Here is a 15,005-nt window from a genome sequence, read left to right on the forward strand (position 1 = left end):
ATGTCACACTTAGAAGAGTTGGGGAAGCTTCTGCTATATATGTGGAAATGTAAATATTATGCTGTATATTATATTACAGCTCCTTAAATCTATTACTTATTGAGATTTTGGGGGGAAACAGGGATTCCACCTCCAGTGCACACATAGTTCAATAAACAGAAAAAAAATTATATATTTTTATAAAGATATTTTTGGCGCCTCATTTTTTCTCCCATCATACCTTGTAAAACCGGAAACGCCCTCTGCTTTTGGCGGGGTGTCAGCCATCTTGGAATCACATCACCGTGTGGAGCGAGGCTTTCCTGTTTCACGCTGCTGCAGCTCATTGATTGCTTTTCTTTGGTGCATCTAGAAAAACCGTTCCTCAGATTCCAACTGAAACCAGCAGACAACGCTCGGTTTTCTGTCTTTTAACTTCGTAGTGAAGCAAACTCAGGATTGATCGCCATGGCGACTGTTCGCGTTACTCCAAGCCGAGAAACTGGTCGGCCAGCGGCCTCTACGCCTCTATCCCCCACCAGGATATCCCGCCTACAGGAGAAACAAGACCTGCAGCACCTCAATGACCGGTTGGCCGTTTACATCGACCGTGTCCGGTCGCTGGAGCTGGAGAATGACCGATTGATGGTCAAGGTGTCTGAGAAGGAGGAGGTTACTACCAGAGAGGTGGGTGTAAGGAAGCTACCGCTGCCCGCGGCTTTGCTTTGACAAAACAGCTGAATGAGAAGCAAAGAGGCGCGATTAACTGTGTAACTGTCGGTTAGAGGGGAGCGTTGGTCGGATGCAGGATGGGCTGGATCTTTGTGGTGCTATTGATCAGGAAATCCAACTGGTCCTCAAACAGAACTGTTGGTCATTGTGCCCAGTTGCTGTTCCTGATTTCAGCCTTAGTGATCACCATGAGAACGGGGATCGAGTGAGCTTGGTGTTTTATCAATGAGAGCCAGCCTGCCCACTCTGACGGGGATTTAACAAACTTCAACAAATCTAGTAACAAGTAATGCTGTAAAAACTAAAATAAATTGTGGAGGTGTTTATTGTTTACCTTCAGTTACCATGGACACAATGGTTTGCTATTTGCAAATATATCTCTTATAATGATCAGCAGACTGGTTCTTGTTGAACAGGTTGCATAGTTTTGTCATTAATGGTGGACACAGTGGGTCCTTTGCTCCTGTCAGGCTGCCTGTAGAGGTGCCTGAGCTAAAGGGAGAGACCTGCTGGTGTCCTCCAGAGAGGATGAAGGGTTTCCTGGGAGGATGCATGGACTCATGGTCAGCTGACTCCAGCATGCACCACAGAATGCTGGCCTATAGTTCGGTTGGTCGGAGAATTTCAAATAATGTTTCACATTCATGTTCAGAATTTCTCTACAAAGAATGAAAGTGTTATTGGGAGTTATTGATTAAACATAACTCCCATTTTACCTTATCTCATCTGTTCTATTCCTGGTAGATTTGCCTGACAGAGCTGCTTCACTGCTGCTGTTTTCTGTGTTTTAGGTAACTGGCTTGAAGGCTCTGTATGAGGCAGAGCTGGCTGATGCTCGGCGGGTTCTGGATGAAACGGCTAAAGACAGAGCCAGGCTTCAGATTGACCTGGGGAAGGTCCAGGCTGACCTGGATGAAGCCACCCGGAGGCAAGTGAAGACCTGCTGCAGCGTCCTAAGGGAAGACATGCAGTAACACTGGGGAATAATGTGATGATTGTATGGCTTGTGATAAAGACATATCTGAACAGTGTTGATGTCTTTCTGCTCTGGTATATTCCAAACACAGAGTCCATGCAGTTTATCTAGTAACTCTTATCTTTGTCCCAACAATCTGGTAGTACTGGAAAAGTTGCATCTGCTGTTTGAGAGATCCAGATGCCCTATAAACATATTCTGCTGTATTAAACAGTGAGCAGCACCAAATACACGTACAGCTCCAAAAATAAGAATATTTTGAAAACGTTTAATATTTGCTGTTCCTCATATTAGAAGTGAAAATTCATCACAGTGCATTTATTTCAAGCTTTTATTTCTTGCAATTTTGATCCTTATGACATAGAGAATGAAAATGTAATGTGTTTATATTAGAGCTACAGCTAATGATTATTGTAGTAATAGTTTATTCTGATGATGAGTCAATTAATCAGATAAAAAATTGGCTGCACATTAGGTAGATTTCTTATTTAACTACTTTATAATGCTAAAAATACTTGCAAATGCAAATAAACAAATAATGTAATTCCTCTTTTTAATGAAACAATAAACAATTTATTTTCTAAAATGCAATAGCAGCATTCCAACATGTGAAAACCTCAGCTCTTTCTGCTGGACTGAACATAGTGTAGAGCTGACATGGGGATTTTGTTTTTTTTGATTAACTCAACTGGACAGCCTAATAAGAGATATTTATTCATTCATGTATTTTACAAAATTGGAACCAGGTGAAGCTAAAATTGCTACTTGAGGAGTTCTGGGTGTAACATATTAACAGACGATGTTTTTATTCTAACTGAAAACGTTTTATTTTTTTAATAGTTTTGGCTTACTAACTGCTCTGACTGGATTGTTTCAGCAAATTTTCTTTTTTGAGTCTGTATAGTCCAACCAACAATTAACGAATTACTAAATTAGGCAATGATTAACTACACTAATGTGTTGACTTTATACATAAACTAGGGCTTCAGCCAATGTATATCTGTATGCATGGTGACACTGTGTGCACCTGTTTGAGTTGATTGTGAACATTTGAGCGTTCTGAGTGAAGGTCTGTGTGAGCAGAGGAAGTTATCTTTAACACCCTTTTTTTTTTTTGCTCTCAGTTCCAAAAAGAAGGACAGCGATCTGGCTGCGGCACTGTCCAGGGCGAACGGGCTGGAAGGGCAGCTGAATAAGAGTGAAGCAACTCTTGCCACTGCTTTGAGTCAGAATGCTGCACTCATTTCAGAACTTGCTGATGTAAAGAACCAGCTGGTGAAGGTAGGTACTGTATGGGTCTCTGCTAATAACAGCTATGGAGTAAAACTAGAGAGTGGTGAGCTGATTGACAGCGGCAGGCTTCCAGGTAGGTTCTGGTCTGGTCTGGTAGATGCTCACTCTCTGTAGCCTTCTTGGAATGGCCGCTCTCCTCGTTTCAGTGGAACATTCTGGGACTTCAGTCATCAAATTGCTCAGAGGATCTAAGAGCTCATGACACCTATCTTGTTCTGTGAGACTTCATCATGGCCACATTGACAAATGTTTTAGCCAGAACTTTAATGTAATTTTTATTTTATATAATTTTTTTTATTACACTGAGTTTTTTCTGTGGTATTGGAGTCTCATTGAAAATGAATTACGTGTATAAAGTTGAAAAACTCCGATAAATGTTTACAGTTCCATCTCCAGATTGACCACTAAGGGTTGTGTGTCTGAGTGAGTTGGTTTTATCTACCTGAACCAGGGCCGAGCCCATCTGTAGCAACAGGAAAAGTCAATGCTGGTAGCCAACATTCAACCCAAAGGGAGCAGCATTGAGATGGTTTTAGACTAAATATTTAAGAAAGAAGGGCTGCACAATGGTGCAGTTGGTAGAACTGTTGCCTTGCAGAAAGAAGGTCCTGAGTTCGATTCCCGGCCTGGGGTCTTTCTGCATGGAGTTTGCATGTTCTCCCTGTGTATGCATGGATTCTCTCCGGGGACCCCGGCTTCCTCCCACAGTCCAAAAACATGCATGACTGTTAGGTTAATTGGTTTCTCTAAATTCTCCCTTGATGTGAGTGTGTGTGTGCATGGTTGTGTGTCCCGTCTTTGTGTTGCCCTGCGACAGACTGGCGACCTGTCCAGGGTGTACCCTGCCTCTCGCCCTGAACGTTAGCTAGAGATAGACACCAGCACCCCTCCTGACCCCACTAGGAACAAGGATGTACGGATAATGGATGGATGGATGGATGGATTTAAGAAGGAAACAAATTTATACAAAAATGTCACTGAAACAAAAGATAGAACCCTTAAGGTCCAATTGGCATAATTTATCTGTAAAAAAAAGTCTGATTTAGGCTAATTCTTGTTTAAAATGTTGAACAACCAGCCAGTCAAATTGCATGAATGAGGTCAGGAAATATCTAAAGTAGAACTGAAAAAAAATCCATCCAGTTAGGAGTCAAAAATACTAAGAGGAAGTAAGTACTTCATCCTGTGTATTACCATAGTTACCCAGTCCACACTAATATGTCATAGTCATAGAACAATATAGAACACTAGTCATGTAGTTAGAACTAAATTTTTCTTTTGCTTTTCCTACCGGACCAACCCCCATCTGTTCTCACTAGAACTTAATGATTCATCAACACTCCTCTCTAGTCTCTAGCCCTCTACTGTTGGGCAACAGTTTTTTTTAACTTTTCACCTATAAAAATGCTGAATGTTGTGTCGTGCAGGCTGAAGATAGCCATGCTGTGGCCAAGCGGCAGCTGGAGGCAGAGACCCTGATGCGTGTGGACCTGGAGAATCGCTGTCAGTCGCTCAGTGAGGAGCTGGAGTTCAGAAAAAACATGTTTGAAGAGGTAAGTGTGAGCAGCACTAGTTCATGTTTTCTTCTTATTTAAACCATATTTGTTTTTAACAAGTGAAAGCAACAAACAAAACAAACTAAACAAAAGTTTAGGTACAGAAAGCAGAATGAACTAGATTTTCTGCATCAGTGACAGAATCCAAAAATTAAGACTTGTTTAAAACATCTAGCAGCATCTAGATAAGAACTGTCAGTTGGTTAGGCCTATCACAATAAACAATAAATCAATTAAATGCATGATAAATTGAAACAAGCTTAATAATTCCCATCTCCATAATTTATCGTTTTCTCTTTTTTACCAAAAACTGGATTACAAAAGTCTTCAGTCTGGTGTTTTGGTCTCAACTAGCTGTTTTTTTTTTTTTTATTATTATTTTTTTTTATGTTTAAAGGACAATTTTAAAAAGACTTCATAATTCATTTTATTTGTTGTTTTGTTTATTTATTTTGGACATTAAACACATCTTACAGTTCCAGAATCTAAAGTTTATTGATCTTTGAGAATGTGTTTGTCCATTATTATACCATTCAAATCAAATGAAATCAAATTTTATTTGTATATTTTATTTCAGCAGCAAAGCATTTCAAAGTGCTTTACATCATTACAAACACAGAAACACAATGTAACATAGAATCAACAATCAAAACATGACATTAAGTCAAGTTCCATCAATAAATTTGTAATTGATTACATTTCAAATACAATTCTAAACAGGTGGGTTTTTAGTCGAGATTTAAAAGAAGTCAGTGTTTCAGCTGTTTTACAGTTTTCTGAAAGTTTGTTCTAAATTTGTGGTGCATAGATGCTGAAAGCTGCTTCTCCAGAACCAGAACCTGAGAGGTCTGGAAGGTTGATACAACAACAGCAGATCTTTAATGTATTGTGGTGCTGAGCCGTTCAGTGATTTGTAAACTAACAACAGTATTTTAAAGTCTATTCTTTGAGCTACAGGGAGCCAGTGGAGGGACTTTAAAACTGGTGTTATGTGCTCTATCTTCCTGGTTTTAGTGAGAACGCCAGCAGCAGCGTTCTGGATCAGCTGCAGCTGTTTGATTGATTTGTTGGACAGACCTGTGAAGACGCTGTTGCAATAATCAATATGACTGAAGATGAACGCATGGATGAGTTTCTCTAGATCTTGCTGAGACATTAGTCCTTTAATCCTGGAAAAATCCATTACTATTACATTACTTGAAAATGGTCTCAAAACAATCCTATTGTTTATTTACCACAGCTGTGTTAGATTATCTAATAGCAGCTGTAGCTAGTCTTCTAAACATCAAGCCTCTGTGTATAATGTATCCAACACACAGAGTGAGGGAAAAAAAGTGGTTTTGAGTCATCCTTTAATGGATTTTCTGCGTTATTTTTACCTTTGGTTTGGCACCATGCACTAAATTAATAATACCTGCAACCCCAGGTTTCATTTGGTCAACAGAATCGCAGCAGCGTGGCTATAGATGGCAAATAAAAGTCTTTTTGTCCTTGAGCATTGTGGGCATGAGCAACATTTCCTGATGTAAACATGCAGGGAGATCACAGAGAAATTCAATTAAAAGGGTTCCAGATTTTATAATAGTTAATTTATCTAGTCAAAAAGCAGTGTAAAAATAAGAAGCGAACTATAGAAGTGGATGGAACCTGCTCACAGCAGACCCATGGCTCCTGACAACATAATGGCTATGGATTCAAGCTCCAACATTGCAGTCATATTGTAAAATGAAATGAATACTCTAGAATCAGGCGTCTGACAGTGTGTATCCCTTCAGGAGATGCGTGAGAGCCGCCACCGCCAGGAGCAGAGGATCGTGGAGGTGGACTCTGGAGTCAGGCAGGACTACGAGTCTAAACTGGCGCAGGCTCTGCAGGTAAGCACCTGGAGTAGAGAGGAACGAAACATTTAGGGAAGAACTCTAGTGAACAACTTTTTAGAACTATTTTCAAGTTCTGTCTCACAAAACTTCTCCCATGACTGCTGCTGATTTTCTCATTACATTCTTACTAAACAATTTCCCAATGGAAATCAATAAAGTATATTCTATTCTATTTTATTGTAAACAGTCAGAGCTTAGGACGACTGTGTCTGAGGATAGCAGCAGCAACAGAAGAAGCTCTTGGAGGGGAACTGTGTGGCAGACGTTTCCTTCCTTAGACATTTTTCAGTTGCCAGGGAAGCGACCTTATAAATGACCACTGGTGTTAACCCCTTCTAGAGGTTTGAACATGGAGTTCACAAGGTGATGATTGCCTGCTGTAGCCCATGACCCCATCCCAACCCCCAGCTGCTGACCAGAGCTTCTGCAAATCTCTGAAAATCAGACTGTGAGAGTCTGCATGGTTAACAACAGCCCCCTCTCCCCCCACTGCCACCCCCTTAGTGACTCTGTCTTTATATTTGGTGACATTCTAGACAAAGAAAAACAGCTTTGCAGCATTTCCGTGTATGAACAGTGAACAGCAGCAGCTCTGGTAAAACCTGAGAGAGGAAACATGATGAGGAGGAATGATGTGGGCTCAGTGAGGTTGTTTGGTTATTTATACCACTGCTTAATTTTCCCATCAATGCTGGACCTCTTTTACTCCATAATGACTCTCAAACTGAGCTGCTGGTTAAATGCTGAAGTGTTGCAATTAGCTGCAGGTCTGAGCAGACTGTTGGAACAGAACGCTGAGCTGACTCCCAACTAATACAACAGTGTAGGATGAGGAGTTTGGTAGTGAAACGTGTTAACGTGCAGAACCTCATGGAAGCGTGTTTGTGTGATTTGTCTAGGACCTGAGGAAGCAGCATGACGAGCAGATTTTTCTCTATAAGGAGGAACTGGAGCAAACCTTTAAGGCAAAGGTAACGTAGTAGTCAGCGTTCAGCCTGCTCAGTGGAGTCCTGAGCCACAGTGTTGGTGTTGGTCTGCTTCCAGCTGGAAAATGCCAAGATGTCGTCAGAGATCAACGACAAGGCCATGGGCGCGGCCCGCGAGGAGCTGCAGGAATCCCGAACCCGAATGGAGAGCCTGGGCTACCAGCTGGCCGCACTGCAGAAACAGGTACGCTTCACCTCCACACACACACACACACACACAGTGTATCCCCTTGTGGGGACCAGGATGCGGTCCCCATAATGTAGTATGTGTCAGGAAAATCGTCCCCACAAGGTATTACAAACAAACGCACACACACGTTCAAACACACATACATGTTTGCGTGGCTATCTCTGTGGGGACTTTCCATTAATTTCTACTGCCTACACCTTACCCTTATCCTAACCCTAACCATTACATACCTAACCAAGACTTAATTCACACCTTAGTCCTAAATCTAACCCCTGACCCAAAAACAGCATTTCCCATTGTGGGGACCAGGCTTCGGTACCCACAAGTAGCAGTGGGTCCCCACAAGGTATTAGAAACGCACACACATTGCAACAGGCCAGCGATGGGTTCTCCTCCCAGGCTGCGGTGTTGAGGAACTGGCTGTGCTTGCAGGTGTCGGCCTCAGAGGACCGCATCAGAGAGCTGGAGGACATCCTGTCTGCAGAGCGCGACAAGCACCGGCGTGCTGTTGAGGCCAAGGAGCAGGAGATGACCGAGCTGAGAGATAGAATGAACGCTCAGCTCAGCGAATACCAGGAGCTGCTGGACGTCAAGCTGGCTCTGGACATGGAGATCAACGCATACAGGAAGCTTCTGGAGGGAGAAGAGCACAGGTACTGGAATACACAATATCTGCAAAAAAAGATTATTCTTACAGGAAGAAACAAATGGCTTCTATCTGAATATTTGGCCTAAAGGGACTGAGTGGTTGCAGCAGCTCACCACTGCTTCATGCTGGATGAGCTCACTTCCTGTTTGGCTCACCAGAAACCCATCTGATCTTCCTCTGCAAAGGTCTGGCAGTTCTGCCAGCTCAATTTCTCTCTGCCCTCTTTGTTACTAGGCCTGTCGCGATAAACAATAAATCAATTAATTGCACGATAAATTAAAACTATCGACCTCATTTTAATTATCAGCTTTATCATTTCTTCCGACCTTTTTCTCTTTCTGTTGATAACACTGAATGAAAAAAGGCTCAACTCCAGTGCTCTCCACTGACCCTCCCTTCCTCATTTCCTTAGTGTAAAGCCCAGCGCACACGACACGATCTTAGAGCTGTCGGCCGATTGTCGGCCCATTTTCAAAACCTGAGCCCACAAACTAGTAGACAGAAATCCTAGGTATAACGGTTCGATCGGGTTCGTTCCTGCCGTGTGATGTCCAACCATGGGCACAAAATAATGGCTACAAGTCCAGTTAACTAATTTTAAAACCAGGTATTAATCAATGCTTTACTGCAATCTACCTGCAATGCATGTGGCTAGTGTCAGTCCTGACTGAATGAAACTCATTAGAACCTATTTATGTCACGTTAAAGAAGAACAGCTGGAAAGTTACCGGGTTTATCAACTGCGGTAGCAATTTAGCTCCAACTCCTCCTCTTGTCATTTCTATATTCTTTGCACAAAATGTTGAATAAACATTAATGTTGTTTCCACATATCATCTCCAATGTCCGCTGGACTTGGGGTTGCCAGGTGTCAGCTGTTTGGGATTCCCCTCTATAATTTCCCCTCAGAAAGCACTGAGGGGAATCTGTGCTTTCTGATTGGCTACCTGTTACATTCAACAGGCTGTCTTAACTCTCCCAGTCAGGGAAAACCCCTGATTTAGATCGAGTGGCCACAACGATCTACCTAACACACCATAAACTACAGGATGATCGGTTACGAAATCGCAAGCGACAATCTGAGAGAACGGCCAACGTTCTAAGATTGTCGTAAGGGGAAAATCGGGGCAAAAAATCATGTAGTGTGAACTATTGCATCAGATAGTCGGGGTGTGCCGTGGTGGCGTAGTGGTTAGCGCGACCGTATTTGGAGGCCTTGAGTCCTCGACGCGGCTGTAGCGGTTTGACTCCCGGACCCGACGACATTTGCCGCATGTCTTCCCCCTTCTCCTTCCCCGTTTCCTGTCAGCCTACTGTCATATAAGGGACACTAGAGCCCACAAAAAGACCCCCTGGAGGGGTAAAAAAAAAAAAAAAGATAGTCGGATGTGCCCATCTTCTCTATTTAAATCTAATTATTTCCGAAGGGCAACATAATATACAGACTTCATAATCTGCACTCTTTTGGTTGAATGCAGTATTTATTTCCACTTTGGCTTTATGTTGTTTAGTTTTTATTCAAGTACATTTTCTGTTAATGGAGACTGAGAATCCATTTTATTTCTGTTTTTGGTTGTTTTGTTTATTTTGTTGATCAGTTCCAGTGTTAAGTGTTCTTATAATAAAGTGTTTCTATCTTTGGCAGGAAATCGCATGCATTATTATGTAATTTCCATTAAATAAATGTAAAAAGGTCTTCAAACAATATTATCGTTTAATTATCGCAATAACTTTTGAGACAATCACTCAGCAAAATTTGTTATTGTGACAGGCCTACTCATTACTCCTCTTGGCTGCACATGCTCAGTTAACTACTGTACAGTCACCCCACTGTTGCCAACTTAGGGATTTTTAGCTGTATTTAAATTATTGAGCTTGTTTTAATTTATCCTGCGATTAATTGATTTATTGCGACAGGCCCAGCCCCACCCAGCTCTGTCTGAGTGATTCTCATGGGTGTTTGTGGATTTCACAGAGCTGAATAACTGAACACAAGTGTTCACTGGAAGAGGCTAAGACATTCCTCATGTGACCTCTGACCTCTGGGTTTTGGTGGTCCTGTGGGAGTTCTGCTCAGAGGCCTCTTCTGATGTTCCTGGGGGCTCCTGGTGCATGATGGGATTGAAAGCTGCAGGGCCGACCAGGGTCATCAGAGTCAGCAGAAGGAAACATTAGGATTGAAAACTAACAACTTTTATGACTATAGGTGGTTTAATTGGTGACAAATGGTTTTGGTCTGCTGTGATTATTAAATAATAAACCATCATGCTTTTGTTCAGACTGAAACTGTCCCCAACCCCGTCGGCCCAAGTTACAGTTTCCAGGATATCGGGCTCGTCCTCTTCCCGTTCCTCCAAGAGGAAGCGAGGCGAGGTGGAGGCAGCCGACCTGTCGGAGTTGGCCAAGGGAGACGAGCAGCTGCTGGTGTCTGAGGAGGCCATGGCCAGCGGCGCCGTCACCATATCACCCACCGACATGGACGGAAATGCCGTCACACTCAACAACCAGAGTGAACAGGTGGGTTCCTGACACAGGATAGACCCACTGGGTAAGCGGTCGGGGCTTCACTGACACCTGGTGTGTTGCAGGACCAGCCTCTGGGCAACTGGAGGCTGAAGAGGCAGGTTGATGATGGAGAGGAGGTCATCTACAAGTTTTCCCCAAAGTTTGTTCTGAAGGCTGGCCAGTCCGTCACGGTGAGCTGAGCTGAACATGCTCAATTAGGAAGACAAAATGTTTCTCTGCCTGCTGTAGGCTGAGGAAACTGCTAGTAAACACAGAAGATCCAAACTAACCATTTTCCTAGTTTAAGGAAAAATTCAGATTCATAAACCACATGAACAAATGTGCCCACAGGCCTATCACCATATCGCATTCTGCTGGACCATAAATTGCCCCAGAAGTTGTTGCAATAAATAATAATATGATTTGGAGACTATTTTCAAGTAATAGAATGGCAATGGCATAATATTGCAACAACACATTCTCAAAGATGAATAAACCTTAAATCATAATAAACATTTCACACTGGAACTGGAAGATGTGCTAAATATATTAAATATATTAGGATATATATTTAGGATTAGGATATCTGTTTATTAGTCTGTTTCAAATTAATAAGCAGAAACTACAAATAAAACAAATTATGTGTCTGTAAAAAAAAAGTCCTTCAAAAGATCGGCCAGTTGAGACCAAAACACCAGACTGAAGTATTTTGTCATCCAGTTTTTGGTAGAAAGAGAGAAGCCATCATGCAAACGAAAATGATTGAGTTTGTTTTATTTTATTATGTGATTAATTGATTTGTTGCAACAGGCCTATGTACCCATAATACAATATTCTGCTATGCAATTTCTGCATAATGGAAGGAGAAACGGGTTTTGTTTGGTTTTGAATCTGACATAAACCCCAGTTTAAATTACATTAAAACAGCCAGTAAATATGAAGCATAGTGATTAACCAAACATGTCTGTCTGTAGCCAGCAGTGGCTTTCCTGTTTAAAATTAAACACAACCCACCCAAGTAAACCATAATAGTGGACACATTGGTGGTTCTGCCCACAGGTATGGTCTGCTGATGCAGGTGTGGCTCACAGCCCACCCACTGACCTGCTGTGGAAAAGCCAAGCTTCCTGGGGAACAGGAAGTGTCATCATCACCTTTCTGACCAACGTGGATGGCGAGGTAAAGATGTCCGATCCACCTCATGATTTCCATTTACTTCCTAAAGTGTGCTGGCAGTGTGTGCCGATGACAAACCAAGGGTCTTCATTGTTGTGTTGACTGAGCAGGAGGTCGCCCGCCGCAGCGTCACCAAGACTCAGGTGGAGGTTGAGAACGGAGATGGGACTGAAGAGGAAATGGCTCAGAAGGTGATTCTGTAATATGCGAAGCCTAAACGTGTTGCATGCATAGCCTGGTAGCCTTGGTAACCTTGGCTCTGAAGTGTGACCTGTTTCATTATCAATTTTTTGTTGTGGATTTTTTGTTTGCTACTTTTTCATCTTTTCTGACTTAATATTTCTGTTCTGTTTTCAATAAATGGACATCTTTGTGTTTTCCTCAACAGGTCAAAGTGTCATCTAGAGAGTGCGCCATCATGTGAAGTCCTCTGGTGATATTAAAGCCTTGGAGCTTCTCATTTCTTTACTCACTTTTTTATATGTATTTTTTTAATTGAAAGACACTCAGATGTTGTTCATCATCTGATGATGTTTTTGTTGGTCCAAGAAATCCTCCTCCGTATAGAAATGAGGTTTCTCTTCGACAGAATATAACCAGTGAAACCAGTGGGTCCAGAAGCCGTGTTCCAGTTGAACATCCCCTCATTAATTTCAGATTTAGTCCTAAATGAGTGAACATATTATTTTTAATGATTCTTTTTTTGATCCTCTACAACTGACAGGAGGTTGAAACCTAAAAGACGAGCTGAGCTCAGCTCAGAGTTTTTCCTTTGAAAACAACATTTCCTTTCATCTCTTAAACACAAACACTTTTTAGATTTACATAAGTTAGAAGGAGGACAGATGGAATAATGCTTAATGCTGTTTGCATGGATTTGTCAGGTTAACATTTCCCTGCCATCAGTCCTCAATACATCCCTCTGTTATCTTTATCCTGTTACTTTTTCTGTCATTTATCCCAAATATAAATCAGTTCATTAGATGATCACCAAATTCAACATTTCTGTATGGAAATGCTTTTTAAGGTTTAGAATCTTGATATTAAAGCATGTATACCAATTCTAACTGGTGATAAATATAGATTTCTGCATATGGACAAACAGCTGGTGTAGAGTTGATCTTATTTAAACTCCATGTTAGTTTGAAATGAAAATGTCCAGAATGTATTTGCTGCCATTGACTGGTTTGTAGTGAGAGAAATGTATCCAGTGTGTGTTTATTTGGCTACATAGGAGCATGTGAAACACTAGGAGGAATGTTTGCCAGTTGTCAGTACAGGAACACGCAAATGTTTTTTTTGTGTTTTTTTAAAATAATTTGTTTTAATAATTTTTCTAAAATCAGCTTTTTTTGCCCAGTTCTTAAGAGCACATGGGATGAAAGCAAGTACAGATTTTAAAACTCATATTTTCAGAATAAAGTTACTCGCAGCCATACATGAGTAACTTTATTACTCGTGTAATAAAGTTACTCATGTAACTTTACCAGGCGGCTCCCCCTTCAATCCCCTGGTAAAGGGGGAGCTATATGTTGATCCTCTGGTTGCTATGGAGATAAAAACAGACAGTAAAATTCTGACCTGTTGCCTCCTCTTCCTCACATCAGCTCTTCCCTTCATCTGCAGTTTAGCAGCTTGTGTACCTTCAGGCCAGCTTAAGTCACTAACCATGATCACATGTAAGCTTTCTGTAGCTCAGTATGCTGTTGAACTGGGAGCAATGGGACTGTGCATTTCCACTGTACATTCTCTGAACTTTGGGCTCACAGTAAGAGGCAGCCATGTTGGCCCCATGACACTAAGAGCATTTAGGAATGCCTTTGTCTTCAAACCCTTGGTTTTGGGTGTTTTGGACAATCTCCAGAAACATCTGCTGACACTAGGTTTGTCTTAAGGAAGACAAAGCTAGCATCGGCTGTCACACATCATCATCCCACGCTGGTTGGCCAGACACTGTCTTATTCTAAGCTACAAAACATCACAATGTCTGGAGGTTACCTAGTGGAGAAGACCACATGTCAGAACTATGGTGAGTTATTGCCTGTTTGTTTCCTGCCACTGACCAGGGATGACTAACATGTCTTCCTGGTGTCCTCTCCACCCTACGCTACATCAGAAGTTGATTGACTTTCAGAATAAATCACTTACTTTATTAAAAGGTCTTAGCATCAGTGATGAGCTGTGTTTGAAACAGTTTAAAGGACTGCCATTTCTCTTAGAGAAGAGAATCATGTTGGTCTATGTTTTCTCTTGCATCTGCTTGGTGTCAAATACCAAAGCAGCAACTTGCTTTAAACCCGGTCATCTCCAGTCCACAGCCATCGTAGATCCCTGGACAGGAAGCTCCTATGATGCATTGATTAAAGTGATTATCATCCATACTAGTTACTGTAGTACATGAGAAATGTTTGATTTGGTTTGAGGTATTTTAGTAACTGACTTTTTCTTGTGTTGGAATGCTGTGCTTTATAATGTTAGCTTGGTTTTTCTTTTATTTTAAGTTTGTGATTTTGTAATAATTCTGTTGATATTTACTATGATAATTGAATTGGGAGTTTTGTGATTAACTGTTTGTAGATTGTTGAACCAGCACTGGTTCTGCTACATGTGAAGCAGAACCTGAACATGTAGCCATAGAGATATGAAAACTAGCCTGATCTGAGAACAGCAGCTTATCAGCAGAGCGCCACCACCTGGCTGCTGCACATGCTACAGTCTCTGGTAGATGAGTTCACGCTGACTGTTTTACATTAGATAATTAGATTTTATGGAGAAAGTTTCAAGTCTCACATTTTAAGAGGCACATTTGCCTTTCATGTGAGATATGATATGACTAAACACCAATTCTTTTATCCATAATGACCTGGTAACCTACTTTTTTACATACAATAAAGATTTTACATTTCATTTATGGGATTACTTGTTTTTTGTATAAGGTTTCATAAAGTACTTGCAGGTTTTAGTCTAGATCAGTGATGAGAATACTGTACAATTCTCAACATGTTTGATTATCACATTTGTTGCCCTTTCATTTTTAAAACACTTCATTGTTCAATGCATTTTATTTAGCAACTTTCACTAATG

At 41.4% G+C, this 15,005-nt stretch overlaps 1 protein-coding gene across 1 annotated transcript; it reads left to right on the top strand.

The window, feature by feature from the left end:
- Positions 1–235: 235 nt before the first annotated feature.
- On the top strand, positions 236–14,828 carry lmnb2 (lamin B2). The gene is made up of 13 exons (XM_028028650.1): positions 236–666; positions 1,503–1,639; positions 2,812–2,968; positions 4,408–4,533; positions 6,312–6,410; positions 7,316–7,387; positions 7,461–7,586; positions 8,025–8,245; positions 10,520–10,757; positions 10,829–10,936; positions 11,805–11,924; positions 12,032–12,112; positions 12,310–14,828. Exons 1-13 carry the CDS (start codon positions 448–450, stop codon positions 12,343–12,345), a joined length of 1,740 nt encoding a protein of 579 aa, XP_027884451.1. The 5' UTR covers positions 236–447; the 3' UTR covers positions 12,346–14,828.
- The last annotated feature ends 177 nt before the right edge of the window (positions 14,829–15,005 follow it).

This window comes from Xiphophorus couchianus, chromosome 9, assembly GCF_001444195.1.
Source record: "Xiphophorus couchianus chromosome 9, X_couchianus-1.0, whole genome shotgun sequence".
Lineage (NCBI taxonomy): Eukaryota > Metazoa > Chordata > Actinopteri > Cyprinodontiformes > Poeciliidae > Xiphophorus > Xiphophorus couchianus.

Coding starts and splice junctions, on each gene's coding strand:
- lmnb2 (XM_028028650.1), top strand. CDS start 448: ATGGCGACTGTTCGCGTTACTCCAAGCCGAGAAACTGGTCGGCCAGCG. Junction 10,937..11,804: donor AGGCTGGCCAGTCCGTCACG/GTGAGCTGAGCT, acceptor TTCTGCCCACAG/GTATGGTCTGCTGATGCAGG. Junction 12,113..12,309: donor AAGAGGAAATGGCTCAGAAG/GTGATTCTGTAA, acceptor TTTCCTCAACAG/GTCAAAGTGTCATCTAGAGA.